The 20753-nt window shown below is 41.9% G+C and overlaps 4 protein-coding genes across 4 annotated transcripts; 1 reads left to right on the top strand and 3 right to left on the bottom strand.

Moving 5' to 3' along the window:
• Positions 1 to 3499: 3499 nt before the first annotated feature.
• PHALS_02659 (uncharacterized protein) lies at positions 3500 to 4126 on the top strand (the record flags this gene model as incomplete). Its single annotated transcript, XM_024717081.1, has 3 exons — positions 3500 to 3608; positions 3632 to 4044; positions 4094 to 4126. The coding sequence occupies 3 exons, from the start codon at positions 3500 to 3502 to the stop codon at positions 4124 to 4126; spliced, it is 555 nt and encodes a 184-aa protein (XP_024582615.1).
• A 9875-nt stretch (positions 4127 to 14001) lies between these two features.
• PHALS_02658 (uncharacterized protein) lies at positions 14002 to 15288 on the bottom strand (the record flags this gene model as incomplete). Its single annotated transcript, XM_024717080.1, has 9 exons — positions 14002 to 14020; positions 14128 to 14214; positions 14289 to 14327; positions 14381 to 14403; positions 14506 to 14588; positions 14723 to 14768; positions 14949 to 15049; positions 15120 to 15167; positions 15258 to 15288. The coding sequence occupies 9 exons, from the start codon at positions 15286 to 15288 to the stop codon at positions 14002 to 14004; spliced, it is 477 nt and encodes a 158-aa protein (XP_024582614.1).
• A 2-nt stretch (positions 15289 to 15290) lies between these two features.
• PHALS_14885 (uncharacterized protein) lies at positions 15291 to 16079 on the bottom strand. Its single transcript, XM_036407113.1, has one exon. It carries the CDS (start codon positions 15665 to 15667, stop codon positions 15431 to 15433), a length of 237 nt encoding a protein of 78 aa, XP_036263370.1. The 5' UTR covers positions 15668 to 16079; the 3' UTR covers positions 15291 to 15430.
• Positions 16080 to 16164: 85 nt separating this feature from the next.
• On the bottom strand, positions 16165 to 16686 carry PHALS_02657 (uncharacterized protein; the record flags this gene model as incomplete). The annotated part of the gene is made up of 1 exon (XM_024717077.1): positions 16165 to 16686. One exon carries the CDS (start codon positions 16684 to 16686, stop codon positions 16165 to 16167), a length of 522 nt encoding a protein of 173 aa, XP_024582612.1.
• Between the last annotated feature and the right edge of the window lie 4067 nt (positions 16687 to 20753).

Genomic DNA, 20753 nt, shown 5'->3' with positions numbered 1-20753 from the left:
AGAGAAACTTTTTGCATTCAGCCTGCTGCTGCAAGACTACCAGACTATTTGCTTAAATTTAGTTTCCATTGTGTAGATCGACAGCTGCTAAAGAATGGTCACCAACTCTCTTTTAGGGACTTAAATCTACAAATTAGTCCGATGTAGACTTGTATTATGCAAAAAGAGCGTTATTAAGCTACGTTACGAACTAAGGTCAAGTGGGATATTAAGATAAAGTTGTTGGCTAAGATTACTATAAACGCTCTCGTGAGATCGAAGCCTGAGCCAGATTGTGCTATTTTGATAAACAAGGATGTCGCCCAGCAATATCTTGCTATTTTATCTAATCAAAATTGACAATCCATGTTGCTTCTTGACAAACTTTTTATATCTCGTAATATTCACGGTCAAGGTTAGCAGCTATCGAAAAATAAAGGTTCATAATGCATTAAAAAACATTAGTGGCTTGCTGGAAGACCAAATTTAACTCAAAGGTGTGTAAATGGTGGACGTCAGAATATGGGTCGCATACAAAATTCTATCACATAATAAGAGCCCGAAAGGTTACATTTTATGTAAAATCTTTTCAAGCTTTAACGCTTGTCATCCTGACGCACCAGCTCACGCGAATTCTTATCTTGATCAGGTCAAGCGCAAATAAGGGTGAGGTACAATAGCAAGAGCAGATCTCTCATTATATTCGCAATACAGAATTTATTTGTCCTACTTGCGTTAGGTAGTTAAAATTTTGATTTGGCAATTTTTTTTAATAAGATAATTTTAATAATTCGCCCTAGAATTTCACGGTAGTCGGTAAGTGCAGGACGGCCTACTCGGTGCTTTTGGCGCGGGCACGAAGATGCAATAGTTCTAGCGCGGGACGCGGTAATGCCCGATATGATAAGCACCATCGCTTGAATTGTATCGAGAACGCTCGAATATAAGGGCTAAAATAGTTTCTATTTAGATGTATAAATACACGTTATATCCAAAGATTGCCTTCGTTGAGACAAAAGAAAGCGACCGTAGTAGCGGTCTTCAGAGATCTAGATAGGCTGGATCGTTTTGAAGGCACTGACGTAGGGTAAAAATGGAAGACTGCGAGCCGCGATAGTCGATCCTAGCCACACTTATTTCACGGCGTGGAGTACAAGCTGAGGCAGCATCTCTGGGTTATAAAAAGCTTCCAAGTAACGGATTGTATGTACTTGTGAGTAGAGTTTATGGGGGGCAGTAGCCTTCTTTATACCAGGTGAGTGCTCTTAATTTAATAATTGCAACGGATAGATCATGGTACCCCAAATAGACCATTGAGTAGATACTGATTACCTCAAAAGAAGAGCTGAAATCATTCGTCATGGATGAGCTGGACACTAGGATAGCACTGAGTGCAGTTTGAAGATCATCTTATCACAGGGATCTGACGAGTCTCATTTTCATTGTTGAAGGCATACCATGACTTGTTGACAAGAGACGCATAATATTCTCGCCACACATTCATCATTTTATTGACTTGATTTCTGGAAGGAAATATTGCGTGAAGCACCGATGGCCCATCCTAGTGGATAATGTGATTTCATAAACACCTTCTTTTGTGCAAAGCACATAGACGAAAAAGTGATAGAGAGTAAATTGCGCTCCTCTATGCCAGCTTTCTGTCTCAAAATGGAGATGGTGGCATGAGGCAAATCATGCACGTTATTGATAGAGTAGACGTAGCCACAATTACGACGCAAATTCCAGTTCCTAGAACAACGAGCTCTTAAAAACCCCTACGAATGTATACCTGATAATGCTTTCGACTCAGTCAGTCAGTACTTCCAAGTACTCGCGGGAAACCATACACCTTTCTTTCTGCTAAGAGTACTACAAACCGGATGCTCTAAGACTGGCTGCTCCTGCACAAGATCATTATTCCAGTACAATCGGCGGAAGACTTAAATTCTGTGTGCAAAGAATTTAATAGGTACTGGAGTGGTATCTATTGCTCGCCATTACGTGAGTAATCCCATATAAAACCAAAGTGGAACCCACTCAAGCTATCAAGAAACCTCCAGCACACCAAGACCAGATTAAAAGAAGAAGACCAGCACAAGCTAGATAGTCCGTTCACTGCGAACAAATTCTACTATGCACTGAAACACACCACGCCCAGCAAGGCCCCAGGTCCAGACGATCTTCCGCTTGCATACTACCCGGTGGACATCCATCTTTGGGGCAAGGTACTAGAAGTGACATACTCGTCTCAATTTTAACTCGGCAAAATGACCAAGTCTCAGAGAAGAGGAAAGATCTCGCTCTTATACAAGAGCAGTGACCGAAATGTACCCGGTAACTATCGGCCAATCACGCTACTAAATATTGACACCAAGCTCGGACCAAAAATCTTATCTAGAAGGCTACACTCAATTTTACCCAAGTTGCTCCATACAGACCAATATGCCTTTGTCCCAGGACGTGATATTTGTACTGCACATTTCCGGTTCCAATCTCTCCAAATCTCGTCCGAGGCAATCAAGAAATGGCAGCAGCACTCCTACTTGACTTGGCCAAAACCTTTGACAGTGTTGTGTGGGATGCACTCGAGATGATACTGAGGCACTTTGGGTTTGGTCCCAATTTCCAGGAATGGATTCGAGTAATGACTCGAGGCACTATTGTATTGAGTCTCTTCAATGGTGCTTCATTGCCTCATTTCGCACTGGGTGCAGGAGTACGGCAAGGTGACCCATTCTTGCCGCCGTAATTTGAACTCTACATTGAGCCACTTTTGGACTATCTCCGCATCCAGCTCAAGCCCCACGGTCTCAAGCTACCAGCTTCAGAGGAACCCCACACAGTTATCAGCTTTGCAGATTACTGTACAGGACTTCTCAATGACCTCTCTGTTGTTCCTCAGTTCTACAACGTGTCCAAGAGTATTGTTCGGCGGTGTGTACGAAGCAGAACACACGCAAGGCTGTCATACTACCTTTTCAAGAATGGACAGATGACGATCAAGTACTCCATACCCAGCTGCAACAACTCGGGGTACTAGTCACTGACAATGCTAATGAAGCCAAGCCTCTCGGTATACGTTATGGACCGCGACTTTCCAATTCAGATTGGCTGCACCATCTCATTGCTAATATCCAGCTCCGTTGTACAGTGTGGAAACACCGCGCAAGGACTTTAAACGGCAGAGTGGCGTTGCTTCAGCAAAATGTGTTACCCACACTCTGGTACACAGCCAGTGTATGTCACATCCCGCAATCCGATTTCCAACATCAAATCAAGAGTGTCATTGCGACCTTTCTAAGTAACTCTAGCACTCCTAGCTCCGGATTATCAGCTATCCCGGCCACAGACTGGCGGTAAACACCAAGATTCAAATGAGGTCTCGGTCTCACACAAATCTAGGACTCTGTGAACGCACTACAAGTACATGCACTTGTACGTGTGATTAACAGTGTGCGATAATACCATCACTCACGTGGGTGTCCCTTGTTGTTGAAGTCTTTCATCAGGCTATGACACCATGGGGCCAGCCCCTCGATATCCTGTATGCTCCGGTAACTACCAGTCCCAACAACGCCAATACCCGACGCAAAAATCACTGGTCTGCTCTAAGCAGCTTCTGGCACTAGGTCTGTTAGTGTGGTATACAAAGTTGAGACCCAAGATAACAGCCAGTATAAGCGGATTCGACTTATTGTCTATGCCGTTATTGCCAACGCCATAATACGACATGGAAGCCAAGATCGCACATTAGCTGCAAGACCCTTGGCACTCGTACAGAGACTCGCTCAACTCCACCTCTATACGACAGAAGATATATACGGTCTCTGTGGTAATACACCTACACCGGCGTCACTTGCCAAAGCAATTCAACGTCCAGGTGACTCAAGAGCGTATAACACACGATGTTGCAGGAACTTTCTCGTAGATTGTGATATTACGCTTCGAGTACTCCGTCATTTACCTGACGGCCCTCGTCCAAGTAAAGTATTTGCAAGTGCTTTCCATAACTGGGTCATTGGAGAGCACCAACTAGAGGACCTCACAGTTGCTAAGGTCCGGAAGGTACTTAAATCTCTGCGTTGCCCTTACAGCGACTACTAAATCTCGGCAGCCCCTGGACCCGACTTCTGGAAACGAGAACTAAAATTAAACAAGCATCTCCTCCCAGTCTATGCTGACTTTCTTTTCCGACTCCAACACAACGCCTTGTATTTAGGCTATCAATTCCAGCATATCCAAGACGCCAAGACAACTTGCCATTTCGACTGTGAACACCTTGAGACCCTCAGCCCCTGCTCTGGCTTTGCCCTTTGCCTCATAAGTATGGTTCCCTTTTCTCCAGTCTTTTCAAAGCAGTATTGTAAGCGAGCTTTTCTGGGGAACACTCCTGTACTTCTCCCGACTCCAGCCTACCCAGGAAGCCAAAATAAATACGGCTCTACTCTCTTTGTGGTATTGAACTTTCTGCGAGCCATTGTAACCCGCTGCATTTGGATGCATCGCAAGGAGATGCGGTTCCATGACCAAGTCTCAAATTATATCGACACGCGAGCTTGAATAACAGCGCTACTCAAGCTTCACCTCCAAGCGTACCAACACGATTTGCAAGCAAAAAGCCATCGTCACTCTGCGCTCAACTTGCGTCAGCTTAAACAGCTAATGAAGGCATGGGTATTGATACCAGTCCAGCAACACTGAATGACTAATCATCTTGTAGACAGAGATTGTAACTTGAAGACAACCCAGTATAGATACACACCAAGTCGAGAATGCCAACCGGGAACGTTCGTTCACAAGGAATAATCCCATCCGGCTCCTTGAAACGGCTTATGCGGAATTATAAATGGGCGGGGGCAGGTTCCACCCGTCAAACTCTAAGCCTGACTGTATTGAGACTTACCCGAAGGTAGATCGAAATAAGCTAGTTCCTTGATTATGCCTCGAGTCCCAAGAAGCGCTTGCACGCGACAATTACCCCAAGTTTCCCAATTTTTGGTTCAGTAGACTCCCAATTCTCGAGTTCTCGAATCCCAACCGCCGGGTTTTAATCTACCAAGATTTTCATGCGGCCGGTATTGATCCAGGGACCAAACTGATCCCAGACCAATTATCGACCACTGAGCCACTAGACACCCAGGTATACACCGGGCAACGTGTCAAAGCTGGTTATACCAGGTTTACATTTTGAATTGGTTTCAGTATACTAGTTTGACTGATTAGTCGGCCCCACCGAAAAACTGCAAATGCATATCAAGTCCATAGTATAGGTAGCAGGAAAAAGGAAAGCACCCCCTAAAGTGTAATGAATCTTTTTATCTAAGACTGGCCGGTTATAACCCAGGGCACTATCAAGCGCCAGCCATGCTGGTCCGTCTGGTGGCGCAGTCGTGCATGACTCATCGCGCATATATAAATATCCATTCTGACAATTTCGTCCATAGCACGAAAGTTTTGGTGGAGATATACATTTTTATTACTGACGAGCTGCGCTGAAAAACACGCGCATCAATGCGATATTCACCAAGTTAAAAATATGCGTCCTTGTTGCTTACAAAATCTTTTTGACACTCGGTGTGAACGATGTGTTTCTAGGTGAAATTCGCATAAATGATGGTCATACCATCTAAGTCATGGAGGTGGCTTGTCCGGCCTACTGCTGGCTCAAGCGTTGTGTAAATTTTGAAAACATGGCACATCCTCCCACATATCTCCCTCGAGAAAATTTAGATTGGTGCTTAGATGAGAGGAGCAGCCTACCGGACCGTCAAACGACGCCTCACATGCAGCGCGTTCAAGCTCGAATTCAAATCTGCCATTTCCCGTCGTTTGTGATGTTTTAGCTTTTGTCGTGGAATGTACTGTCCTTCACGCAAAGTCCGATGGACATGAATGCGTTTTTGCGCTTAGATCTCACTAACTTAGAGCTAGAGAGAAACTACCCTACCTACATCAAGAAGGTGTTTTGCCATAAGTATGCTCTGGCCAACACGGTATATTTCAGCTATTTGTGGTTATCGCCATTACGCACGGTGGTATTGCACCGCACATATTGGTCGTATATCTATTTTTGCAGAATTTTCTTTATGTGAAGTCAGCTTAATGCGGCTGCCGACGCGATTGAATGCCGCTTAGTCTAAAGTAATCTCGGATCACGCCTAGGAGATCACGCAATAACGACAACATTCATATGGCGTAGGGGCAGACTATATTTGCGATATTAACTCTCAAGGAAACAAGAATGGTTTCGACTAAGCGTTTGTCGGCCCGTAAACTGTTTCCGAAAGGTCTGCTGTATCCAAAACAGCTCAGGATGTCGCACAACGTGTGATATTGTTAACGATGTTCGATGCGCATGATACTCTGCTACGAGGATATTTCGAACGAGAAAAGAGGTACGACATGGCGGGCACTATTAGCTGAAGGCCTAAGATTTGATAGCTTGCGCAATAATGTGCACACGCGTGGACCGTTTCAGTGGAAAAAACTTTTATCGAACATCTCAGCGCCATTAGGATATTCTTCAGTCTCTGAAGAATGCTACCCTGTAACTCATCTTTGGTCTATCTAAGAGCGCTTCCGCATGTACCAATATTGCCGTCTATGCGGACCATTTAAACAATATTGCACGTTTATCTTATGTTAGCGACATTACCACCGGTGAAGATAGGACTGAGTTGGTTGTCGATAAAGCATGTTATTTACATGATTTGTCTGTTGCAAGCATCTCATTTTGCGATCTACGTATAACAGTAATATTTTGGCAAGCTTTGATCAATGTTCTTGACACCAAACTGAATAGGCTCAGAGGGGGCCATCTATAAATTGGCGGTCGATCTAAAATGCGTCGTTCACGCGGACAAATATATTTTTGGTAGCACGTCTGTTAAGTAACGGAGATGTTGGGGTGACATGCTTTCATTCATTGACTTTGCCCCCAAACAATGCAGCTCCCACCTTTACCGGTATCACATCAATTTAATTATATGGCATCTTTCAACATAGATTTTTCGCTCCCCCATAAGTTAACGGTCTTCGTGTCGGCAATAATTGACATGCTGAACCGTCCCGGCTGCACTTTACAGCAGAGGAAACAGTTTTCATTCGACGAGATTGCGCGGCATGCACAAAGTGCTCAAAAGTTTGACCGACTTGCAAAATATGCAGCTTTATATGCAAATGATAAAGGCAGATGGCACATATAGCTTTGATATAGACTATGAAACGTTGTCAATCTATTTACCCATACTGTGTCCACTAAATTATACGAAGCTGCCCTTGCTACATTTTATCTTCAAAGTTAAGCAAAACAGAACTTGGGTTCACTTTCGATACTCAACAACGGGTGCAACGAGACTACGTGCTCAGTGTGAATTTGCTTAAGCAAGATTAAGATTTTGCTTTGATACTTTACATGATCGTGGAGACAAGAAGTGACTTCTCGACTGACCTCTGCAGCTGAGTTACTTTCAGCTCTAAATCAAATAACAAATGTTGAGCCGCTATGAGTGCCTCAAGCAATTGAATCGAATTACGGGCCTCTGAGACCTCGCTCATAGCACCCACTATGAGATACTCGGAAGGTCAACGTCCCTCAAGGCCGAAAGCTCAGACGAGCTTGTCACGCGAGAGCCGACCCCTTCCCCCGGTAGCATTCGATGAAATGGACTCATTTTCACATCAAAAATGATCGTAGCTTGGCTATTTTTCACAGTCGCAATCAGTATCTGGCATCATACAGGCGAGATATGCCCTCACCATTGGAGCTTTTGAGAATTTAGTCTTGACCTCGGTTAGACTGATCAGGCGTAGTTGGCGGTTCTAAGGTGCCAATCTTCCTGCCATCCCATATATCTTGTAAGCGACGATGCCGCTCGGGCGGCTCTACCAATTCCTTGGACCCGGGGTAATTCTGAGTTAGAAGTTTGGAAAATAGCTGTATCGGCAGGCTCGTGGGTATAAGTGTGACTAATTTCAGTACGAAGTGGAGGCTAGGTCAAGCGCTCACCTCGATGCTGACATCGTGATTTGACCGTCGTAAACTCAGACATCATTTTTCGATTGAAACTGATTCCAATAGCACCGACGTACCATTGGATGTCTGTTTCCTAAAAGACGCTTGTAAGTTGATCCAGCCAGGAGCCTTTTTGACCTATTGCTTGAAATAAAGTCGCCGGTGTTTCCACCAGATCTCCATAAGGGGTACCGATTGATGACCCTACTGATCGTGCCGAAATGTGGCAGTCCGAGATGCTGTAACTTGTCACAAAGCCCCGTAATGCTCTCAGTCTAAATTTCAGACCCACTTGAATGGTTGCGTACGGCGCATTCTAAGATGTCACACTCGTAATGATCTCTTACGAAATTTGGAAATTTTTTTTATAGTGCTGTTGGTGATGCAGCGTCACTTCGGGATAGACACATGAGCGACAGTTCAAAATTTAGACGAAACTTCAAACTTTGTAGTCAGTCACTTGAGTCGACAGGCAAACACGTCGGCACGGAAGAATACACGGCTTTGCGGCATTCAATCCCAGACTACAGAAGAAACCCTGGCAAAAAACAGATCGGATACATAATGTCGCTGCGAATGCATCCTTTGAGAAGAAATGTGCTTAAATCAATTTGCGGCAAACTTTGCTTATTATTCTTATCCAAAGGAGCACGACAAAATGCTGGGTATACCTCTTATGCAAATGAACTCTGAGTATGTTGCCCATGTTAAAGCCTTTAAGGGTTGACGTAGCAAAATGATGAGTATTTAGTATAACATATGATGAGAAATATACACAAAACCAAAGCAAGTAGAATGGTATTTGTCATGGTTTGCGTTTAGTGAAGCCACAATATGAACAAAAGCTACACCTGTTCTTAGGTATAAACTGTATCGAGAAGTAGTAATGCATCGATATGCCCATCTTAGTTTCCTTTAAGTGTTGCAGTTTGTAGGAACGAGTTGGTAGGTATATTGCTGTCCAAATCATTGATTCATAAAACATGTTCTTATAAAGACTTGTATATCACAATTTCTTGAGCTCGAAAAGCAATAAAATACTGTAACCGACATGAAAAAGCAGATTTCGCGTTCTCAAACACTGGGGTCGAATACGATGTCATGAGACGTAACGCTTTACAAGAGCTCTATTTACAATAAGTTACATCCAAATATACAAACGCAACGTAGCTGTACCTAATTTATATGCTTGGGCACCTCCCTAATCGCGCAACCTCGCTAGATTGTAAATGGCAGGAACAACCAGTCAGGGCGGTACAACAAGCCGATGGCGAGGAAAATGCAAACGCAGTGTAGGATCAAAAAGATGAAACCAGTCTAAGAGTACAGTTTTAGCCGATTATGCACACCTGAGAGCTACGCATAGAAGTATTTATTGAAATAGCTAGCTCGCAATTGAGCGATCCGAGATATTGCGGTCTACGCTTAAAAACCTGCCACCAGGCAAAGCAGAGATGCATAGGTCAAATCTCGATGGTCTCAATGCGAATGCGGGCTTAACATTGGTTAAAATTTGTTATTACGATTGTATATTTTAATTAATTTCGGCAATGTAAAGACTTGCATGTATGATGTGACGGCTCGCTAACGACGACTAGATACATGAAACTGCAAAGCCAAAGTATTTGCCGTAAGCATCAGTACTGCTGATGCTTACGTCTATTGTTAACCGAATCCTCTATCGCGAGCTGTATGGCGTATTACCCGCTATGTTTGACGCAAATAATAGGCTTCCGTAAGAATTTCTAAATATTTTCATCATGCAAGTGAGAATATAAGGCTGTGTCGAGGCGAACAAAAACATGACGAGCGAATAAGGAGGTTTCAAAGCCAACCACATACATATAACCCGGTGAAAAATACACACCAATTTTTAGGGATTTGAAGACTCTGTTGTATAAGTATAGAGAACATTCTGTTAGAAGGTAACAAGAAAATAGAATCTACCATCTAGTTTGGATGAGTTGAGCTTATATTCTCTTATGTTGTACATACACCTTACAGAGTTATTTTTTTGACAACTTCAACCTCATAACTCGAAATTTCTGTGGGAACGTACTATTATAGAAATTTCGATTAGTACTCGGCATGGGATGAAGTGATTTAAAGGAGAAGCGTAGGATACGTGAGTCGATAATTTCTAGCAGTGCTTTGGATAGATTTTTTATTATTGCGAATATACTGATAGACCAGCCTAACTCTTAATGTATTTCTAAACTCTATAGTTTGAGCAATCATAGAAATTGGCTATCAAGAGACTCTTGTATCGGGGCGTCTTGGGAGACTGTTAGAACCGAGGACCCTTGCCCTAGGGACAGTCTGGATGCAAACCCTGGGTCAAAGCATCGTCTTTACAAGTTTAGCGGCAACCTAAATGCACTGAGTCATCAATCCGACGACAGGGATCAAATAAGACTGCTATCACTAAAATATGAAGCATAAAGTGCTCGTTCAATTCACCATATGCATCAAAATCATACGCAGTACAACCCTATTGTATTGGTCGTGATATAGCAGCGCAGTTGGCAATCGAAGGCATGGAAAAGGTTTCTTGTAGCGTGGAGGCGTTAACCGGCCACAAAAATGCTTGAAAACCGACTCCAGGCGAATTTTAACTTGTCGTGGGTAAGACATCATCGGCTAATGCTGTCAATTTTTTATCCTCCGGACACGAAAAAATACTGGGTAATGTCTTATGTTTGAGATATCATAGCCGAAACTTGAATGATAAATTAAAATAATTTGTGATTTATGGTGTACTTATCAAGAACTGAATTTCGGCTCTCCGATTGAGCGATAAAAAGGGTTGATTATTTGCGCAGAGCCGATCGAGAGACCCATCACAGGATAAAACATGTAATAGGCACCGAGAAGACTACTGGGAACGAGCGAGTTTCTTGTGTACATCACGCTCGAGGTTGATAGTATCTAGTCTTTCGGTCGCGAATGTCTTTAAAAGATGTATCAGTCCAAAGTGAAGCTTATTTTAAGCATGTACAATTCGCAACTTGTCTTTAACATTTTTTGAAGCAGAAACTTGGCGCGAAGTGAAGATGTTTTTTTCTCTTAGCAAATTCTCTTCGTGCTGCGTATGTGACGTTGCTCTGCTTGCTTCGTGAGTGCTGCTAGTGTCAAATGAAATGTTTGATTTAATAACCATGTCGATTTCATGACAAAGGTCCTAATTAGATCTCATAGCGTCGCGAATCACTTGTCCTCATGTTTTTCCTTTAACAAAAGATGAAATAGATCCATAGGATCCTTGAAATTAATTATCTGCTTTTGGAATTCAGCGCTGATTCGATGTCCTCGGCGACTAACTGATCCATTTGAATGATGAGCTAGAATCGTCCCTCGGTAATTTCAGTACCAACTCGGCGTTACAGTCTCAATCTAACAGTACTTGCTCATAACCTCTGGGCTTTATCCTTCAGGCTTAGGAATCTATACGTGGGATATTTTTTTTCTCCAAAGTTCACAATCGTGGTTACCACAAATCCTCGACGGTATTGCTGATCCAACTGTACTGTTAAACTGTGACGCAATGATGGATTAAACTGTGACACAATGATGGATTACCCTCATGAAATTTTTTTGATCCTTGTACCATTTACTTGCAGTCACTGACTCCACGAGAATTTATCATGAAGACCGGCTATTAAGCCGCCTGAAAGCTTTGGTAGCCGAAATCTTTGAGGACCGCGACATACAGCTACGTTTCCTTTTTCACCTCGCCAGAGATCAGCTCTCGTGTCCTCAGCTCATAACTGTCCATATAATGTTGCAGCAGGGATTACTCTGAATTCTACGAGACATAGTCTCGCTTGCCTACCGAGCCTTGATTAAGGCTTCAAGAAATACCATTTATATGTTCTCGAATGATCTGGTGTTCCTCATCAGAGCTGCCGCAGCTGCGTGTTCGCGCTAGAGTGTTAGTCGATATGTATTCATGACTCATCAAAGCTCTATCAGTAGTGAAGTGCGAGGCTCGACCTCCATTGCATTATAGTCAGATCGTACTTGGATCGGATCTTTAATGATTTAAGAGCAAACTGCGCTCCTCATTCTGCTATCAAAGGCTCTGAACATCATCTGGGGTATTTGATGCGCCTTCGTCAAGTTAATGATGATCGACGTTGCATGCTGCTCGGATATATGTTTCCGGTTTATACTGTAATCGACAGTAGCGTTGCACAATGTATTAAGGCTTCTCTTGGCTGTAAAATACAGCTATGTTGACATTAATGACCAAAAAATCTGAGCTTCGAGCTCTGGACAATGATGTACAAATCAAACTGACAAGAAGTACTCTTGTAGTTTGAAAATGCATACTATCTTGCACACAAGGTTACAGACATCTGAGTTTTCATACCCACTCTTGCATAAATCAATGAATAGTCACAGCGTGCAGAAACATTTGTACTTTATCAACTAAACTGATCCTTCTGAAGCACAAACAAGCAAGATCGCCAGATTTATACGTTTCTAGTCAGCATGGGATATCAGACAGTCGAAGGGTTTGAAAGTCTATTTTCTCTGGTTGCATTTTTTGGTATGACATGTGCATGGTAAACTCCTCGATTGATCTTTCATAATGCCTTATTTAATAAAACTGAAATATTGACTTCAATAAATAATATGTAAAGTAGCTATTTACCATCAAAATTGGGTATACTTTTCAAGTTAAAGCAAAAAATGAATATTGAGATTTTCACGAGAGTGATTTCAGTTCTGCACATCTTTTCTCGATCGGTCCTCTTTCCTGTTCTCGCACGAGGTTTCGGCCTATCCATGAGCTGACATATGGCCTCAAATTTATACTTGACGCTTTCAAAAAAGCTCGTGCTGTCAAAATTGGTTGTTATCTGTGTATACTATGACAAGGAGGAAAGAAACAGGACAGAAGTGTGCTCGTATCCGAATACAAAAGATCAAAACATGGTGATCTATCGTCCAGCGCAGCATGAGTTCTACTTACTATGTTGGGCAACATGGACAAATCCAAACCTTTCAATTTTGACAAAGAAATTGTTAAAATGTTCATGTTTTATTGCCATCACATTAGGATCCTAATTTAAGTCTTTAGAAGCGAGCATTTCAAGTACAAAAATTATTGAAACCGCAATAAAATACTTGCTTTTCAGTTAATTAGTGCGGCATAGCCCAAACTTGCGCTCTGTAGTTATCGGACCTGGAACATAATAAGGAAAAAAATTACTTTGGGATATTGTTTTAATTCAGAGAATCATTCTATCTCAGATGGTTTCAAAATATCTGTCTCGTTCTGTCAGGTACCAAATGTCTTTTAGTCGACAAAAGAGTTGGCTGGCACGGGTAAGATTGATTTCAATTTTAATGGACAAGTCTCCGAATTTTCTCCAGTTGTAATGGCTGTTCGTCTACCAAGAATAACCTGATTGCATTCAGACAGTGGATGTTTATTAATTTTCTCTAGCTTTCGATTTATCGAAACATCAAGAATATTCTGGTTGCCAAAAAGGTATGTATTACTTTTATCAAGGCATATTTATGTTTTGTCAACAAGCAGTCTGTGCAAACAGAAGACAATGATCGTAAAAATGTGCCGAAATACCGGCGAGATGTTAGCGACGGGCCCGTAGACGCGATCATAAATTTAACACTATGTAAAAATTCTTTTTTGAACGTCGTGCAAACCGACCAACTGCGAGTTCTGGGCTGGTCGATGGCGTGAACATCAAAAGTCTTGCAATGAAACCACTTTAAATGTCCTAGTAACAGGAAGAGATCGACAAACTGATCCAATCATTAACAAGGATGAGTGATGCAGTGAAACTGCAACAAGGCGCTGGCCGACATTGGTTGCAGAAAGTGGTCTATATCCCTAAAATTTGTGTCAGAGTTTTTGGACGACCAAGGCGTATGGATCGATGATGTGGTGAATTACCGACCAGAAGATGCATCGTTGCGTTGATGATGTTGGCCGATTGGTTGTTCATGTTCTTGGAGGAATGTACCCTATTTCGCCTTCACGAATTCGGAAATGGACTAATTAAAAATGCCGTTTTGTCGCTCATGTCAAAATTTTTGCAAGGTCATAGGGAGAGACTTGGAAACAAGTTCAATGGAAACAAGTTCAACTTAATTATGCTTACCAGACTGAAGCCTCTATGAATTGCTCAATCGACGAATGTAAGAATTTGGATTTGAAGAGCATCGGAGCATTGTGGACGGCAGATTTTCTACTCTACATGTATGAAATTGACTTGTCAGTAGTGGAGTAGGGAAAAACAATCAATGTGACTCTCTATCAGACCTTTTGTTATTAGGACCATTGAGGCAGCAACTCCGGATACTGAAACAAACTATTAGGCATTTTATAGATTCTTGAGAGATAGAGAAAGTTACCAGATTTCACCAAAATAGTCAAACTAATACCACGTCGCTCAATCAACCATATGCCCTTTATCCAGCAGCATCATGCTCCTTATGAGCAAGCTAAATTAAGGCCACCACATCCGCATTACGCTCACGCAGAAATACTTGATCAAGATACTTGATTCTTCCTTTAGCTCGATTGAAGAAAAAGATATGAGACGAAATGGTGGTCCATTGGCTGCAGCAAAATAGTGCAGGCCTTTTAGCATCGAATCTTCACTTTGAGGAAGTTTGCAGTACTCAACATTGTGCTTTGATCGCCTCGTTCTACTTTTTTGGATTAGAATAAAATATAATGATTATGCTACGCACCCACGATGGTAGTCGTCATGATAGCATTCTGGAAAGGAGTAGCACACTAAAAAATGAAAAAATGGTGAGAAATGTTTGCTGTACTGATGCACAAAGAAGACGGGAAGCACGACAAAAAGCGTATAAATGCCGAGGTGCATTCAAGGATAAATCATAGCCAAGATAGAATAGCAGCAGATAATGATTGCAGCTGTGTGCGTACCGCCAAGAAGAAGGAGCTACTTACGGCGATGCATCGCTTGTAAGCGCTAGCGGAACAGCATTCGAGATTGCTGCGAGTGTCGAAGTTACTCGGACGTAACGTCCCCAAAGTTTTGAGCAATTGAACTGTTGCGAAGGTCGAACGAAGCTCACATAACTCACACGTAACGCCGTGAGTTGAACAGCTTAGTGTCACAGAAGTCTCCACGTCTGCGTTTGAAATTATGGGCAGCGAAACGAAAACCTGTACTCGACAACAATTGGCGTACAGAACTTGAAATTTCAACCAAATAAATTTTATCAAGCGATCTGCTATACACAAGGTATTCCATACTTTCGAGATATGTAAGAACCATCGTGGTCATTTATCGAAATCAACGAATGTGGCGACAGAATGAATAAAATGCTCTCTGTAGCGTTTGCAAAGAAGTGAGACCGTACATTTTCGTAATAAATAATTGGTGAAACGTTGGCCTTTTGCACATAAGCTTTTTCGAAGATATGCTTCTAAGATTGTAAGGTATTGAAGGAGGTGCAGCGGAGGCAATTGCAATGAATTTGATGCTCAGCAAACATTGTAGTTGTCTGAGACGACGCCATTGTACCCTGGTCTGCGGATGCGCGCTTCCGACTCTTTACAAGTCTACATTTCGGCTTTATTTGTCTAAGAATCTCATCAGCAGACGATCCCGCAACGACGCATTTCTTCTTCGCACTGGCCATATCATCCGCAGCCGGCCACATTCTGTACTAAATTTCGTCACCATTGTCACGGATAAAACTCGTGAGCTGGGTGACACCATAATTGCTTCGTGTTTATAAGCCATCAATACAACTATATGTTACAGCAATAATCACTTCCAATACCGCGGCTTCTCTTCTCTCACTATTCGTCATAAGTCTTCGTAAAGTTTCCATTAGTTTCTCTTTCGAAGCTTAATTAAGACTCCTCGTTAACCATATGCCTTGTACTCATTCCTTGAAGCCTCAAGAAGTGTAGCTGCTGATTCATGCGCTTTCTCGAGGCATTGTAATATTCCTTAATATCTTGCCATCAATCAAGCACCAACCTCCATATCTTCGAGGAAAATGTTTGCGGTCACGTTAGGTAGCAATGCGGAATTAATGTGTGGTTTACATAAAAACATAAAAACTGGAGAAATGGGTACAGCAAAATTGCATCAATGCAATCAATGTGAACAATAACGTATATTGGTCAGGTACGGCAATGAATACCTAATTTACTTCTGGTCTCGATCATAGCTTAGCAGCATTGCAGTCTCTTTCAACTCATCGTACGTCGGTTCGAGGTGCAAGCCATCGGTGCCTTGAAGTGGCTCGGGCATCGGAATCTGAGGACTTTCGGAATTTAACATCGTTTGGTCACTCAAGTTATCCCGATTGAAGCTGACATTTTCCTGATTATTAACAAGAGATCGCTGTCGACTGCGTGAAAATTGCTCGCCACTTCGTTTACGCAGTTCAGAATTACGCTGATTTTGATTAGCGCGGTCGCGGTGCATTTGGCAAAGACTGTGCAAGTTACCACTTCGTTTTTGAGCACGCAAGTTGTTGCAGCGCGTACTCTTGTATCGACATCGTAACTCATCTGGTGGATTAATAGCTCGCGCTGCCTCAGCAGCAGCACGTTCAGCTTCGCAAAGCGGATCGTATGGTACTGCAACACGTCCACCAGTCGGAAGTTCCACGACTTTGTGACCGTCACTGTCGAACATAATGCGAAGATGGTGGTCGGGATCCATTTTGCAAGTAGATACAACGCGATATAGATAGTAAAAAACGACAAATGGTGGTCGACTTGGTGATTGCGCGTTGCAGTGGACTGGGCGGAATCTGACGTAGGCAATTGCGGGAGACAGGCGAAAGAGACCATGGAACTGCCCCAAAAGGATTAGAGTGACCTTCACCAATAAGACTTGGCCGTTTGTTCTGCGACATAATATATACAGAGTCGGGAGTACCGCGTTATAGCATGAATTGTCACGTGATTGACGTAATTGAACATTTTACTACAGTATACAGATTCGTCGTGTCCGACGTAGCAGCAGCTTTGGAGCTTTGCTTAGTAGAAAATTTCTCCACTTGTACACCGTATACTGTTACCATTGCAGTAATTAGAACGAGCCACCAAATGTTATGAAAGAACATTGATAATGCTGCCGGATGCAAATCACCACGAACGAAGCCAGAGATTTGGATAGTCTAGACATCAAACGGGGTGAACCGATGAGTCATTTGTTCTACAAAAATCGGAGTATAGTCTCGTCACTCTCGTGTACAATACCGACTACTTGAATGAAAACTTTCACAATATTTTGAAATTTATCCTGTCTCATTGAAAACTTCCAAAGCTCAAAAGATTGTTATCATAATGTAGTGCGCTACTTCGATGTATTCCATATAGAACTCGATGAGTTATTATGAATGTGAATTGTAATGTTGTCGGGATATAAAGACACGCCTTTTTTCTCCATTGCTAAGACCTCTCAGCCCTCCAGAAATAAAAATTTCAGACAATAAGTATGTGCAAAGAAATGGATTCGAAACGAATATGTGTAGCACCGCTACAAGATGATTGCGTGAGCAGAACAACTGTCTACGATAGAATTAATTTTGATGAATGTGCCGAATGTTGGGTAGCTTGCTGAAAAAAAATCTGAATATAGTGTTGAGATGATATTCGAGGATACAAATTTTCAACTGCACTGCTAAATTGAACGTTTTCTTGTCGTAGAACAATTCATCATAGCCGAGACGGTCTCGTCTTTCGTAAGTCACCTCGCTCTCATGTTGGTGGTATTCAAACGAATGCTATGAGGGTAATTTCTCAACATGCAACTGTTTACGGTGGTCACGAACAAAATCTCGTGACAATTTGTGCTTCAATTCATTTTTATTTCTTTGAAATGCTGCTATGAATAAGGGATAATATTTAGTCTCAAATGATATGTAAATACTTAAAATAAAGTGATACTTTAGTTCGACACATCAAGCAACCAAGTTCTTCGACCCCAATTGTTTTCCTTGCTTTCTTTATGCCTGTGAAACATTTCTATACTCGTTCCGGTCTTTTGTGGTCTAGTGACCATGGTGCCCCGAAATGTATTTATCGAATTTTAATACGGTTTGAAAGCGAAATATATTTTTTAACTTAATGTTCCAGTTTCGGGCGGAACAATCGTCTGTATGATCCCACACCAAAAGTAGGTGAGGAAATTTGGCATGATATTGATCGCATGCCAGACACAAAGAATTGCGTCACTGTCATCACCAAAGCACTTAAAAGGCCTAAGGAATCTCAATATCCATGAATGTGTAAAATTGACAAAACTTATTGACAAAATTGATCAAATTGCCATTATTTTGCTTTTGTGACCCGAGCGATTTATAATTCTCACAATATTGTGAATAATCAAGCCTAACTACAAGCTAATTTTCCTTATTTCTAACGTATTAGATTAATCAGACAATAGACTAACAAATTGAATGTTTCCTATAAAATTTAAAGTCTGAAATTAAAGATTGCGGGAGGTAGCGTACTTGTAAGTCTCTGGAATTTTTTTTATCTTTCACTCGCTGTTCAAGTGCAACCTATTAAAACATGATAAATGTCGTTGGCTAAAGAAGAGACGAGGACTAAGAAGCGGTACCACAAGAAAAACAAGGCAACTTGGTGCTTAAAGACACGGACCACGCACGTTTATTGTCGAGTCGTATAAAATTATACGGCCACAAGCGTCAGAGCATTTTAAAAAAGTCAGCAATCAATAGATTTCGAGGGAGTATCGATTGTACGGCAGGACGTCAATGTATTCGGCTGAGACGTAATTTCTGTGCTCCGTTCGAGAGGTGATAAAAAAATGCAGTGTGACTTGCTTAAAACAGACCATAAAGGTTAAATATCAAGACGGACCCTGATCAGTGTACGTAACATGGTTGGTTAAGTCTAGTCACCGACGAAAAAATTGCTGCATAGGTTTATCATGATGGTCTCTTCGTTCATGATTCTGCTCTTTGATGGTACTGTTCAAAGTAACGATGATGACGTGGAATGGCTTTATCTCGCTCTGTAGATCCAGATTTGATGGCTTTGATATTTTTTGAGAGTATCATGATGTCCAGCCACTCATAAAATATCGACCCTTTCTCTTGTATCGTTCAAAGACTACACGGCCTTGTGGCAGACGACAAATTTTATCTACTATGCATATGTCGATTGTCCTATCGTCTGGAAGTTCTAAATTTTGATTCAAATCATCTATGTGGGTATTTCATTGGCGACCGACCTACTAGTCACTTGTTAAAACGGCTTTTTGGAGAATAGATCGTCACAGTTTCTGAGCGAGTGATTCTTCATGTCGAGGCTTTTGTGACTCCTTTTGTCACCAATAGCTACTTATATAGAATTGTTTGCGATGGGTGACACATGTAACTTGCCACAACTTATGCCAGTCTTCGCATACGCTTGGATTCTTGTACCTGTGGATGAGCCTTCGAAAGATCTAAACTTCGGAAAGAGCCCATGCTGTTTCAGATGAAGCAAATGGCTTGCAAAGAAGTGCGATCGGTGCATTCCAAACTTGAGTTCCACATACACGTTCGCACAAATCAAAATATGATGTATATATCTGTCGTTAAGAAAAGAAGCGAATGAAATATTTCAGAAGCTGATCTAGGATGGTTGTCGATCACTCGACTCTGACGTAATACGTAGCGTCTTGGTCACGTAAAAGTATGACTCGTGGTCTTTGTGTCAGCAGAGTATTTCAAAATTGATATTTCAAATGAGCGAGTTAAGAATGTTATAAGCTTACTAATTCACACGTATAAAAGGCCTCTCTTCTAAGATGAACACTTTGGCAATCTTAATAGATTACCCAACTAGACACATATGGCCTATTTTCCTGATTACATAACCTCCTGCAGCATAAAGAGCGGCACTCGGTGATTAAATATCAATTCTACAGAACAATTTCGACAGATTCTCAACCAATTCATGTTCTATGGCCAACATAGAACATTCGTGGAAGGTGGGGAGCACATAGTTTCCTGCCCATTCTGCGCATAGGGCAGACAATACCATCGGGCTAACAGCTTGCATTTTCCACAATTCGGGCTGTGTTTGCTTTATTGATAATTAAAGTGAAACATTTCATTATGTATCTATGGCTTCATCCTAGCTTATACCATACTAATTTTTCCCCTGCGGTTACTCTGTCTGTAATCGAGTATATAAACCATTAATAGGACAAGAAGTTCAACAAGGACTTTCAAACACCGTGTAATTAAACTTTGTCCTTGGAAAAGATATCAACTCTTGATTCAAAAATGAAGCTACAACACCTAAAGCATTAAGCTAATCAATTCTCTGAGCAAATGTTAATTACGTCCATCTACGATACAGCTGCGTCTTCCAACAGTATCAAGCGGTGGTACTATTCATACTCCTACTCGCCCTTAATGCTTTTTGCTACATGGCATCGGCCTGGTCTTATTAACCTGCTGCCTCGCATACGAATAGAAGCATTATGGGTCCGACAGCATATATACAACCTGATTTTTCGTGTCGATATGATCAATCTGCAAGATTCTTGATCTTGCGGATGAAGCGTTTGCCTCATCATACATGTGCATGGACGGTATCCGGAATTGTTGGCTTAAATGAATTGCCTCTAAAACGATCCTCCAAACGGTGTGTGTTTCATTTTCTCGTGACCCATGAACTCCTGTGACGGGGTTACACATACCCTGGTAACAGGGGTGTGTGTCACTCCAGATGGGCATGGTGTGACCGCACCCAAACAAGAAT

Source organism: Plasmopara halstedii (genome assembly GCF_900000015.1).
Source record: "Plasmopara halstedii genome assembly, contig: Scaffold_2061, whole genome shotgun sequence".
Lineage (NCBI taxonomy): Eukaryota > Oomycota > Peronosporomycetes > Peronosporales > Peronosporaceae > Plasmopara > Plasmopara halstedii.
This window is presented reverse-complemented; position numbering and strand designations above follow the sequence as displayed.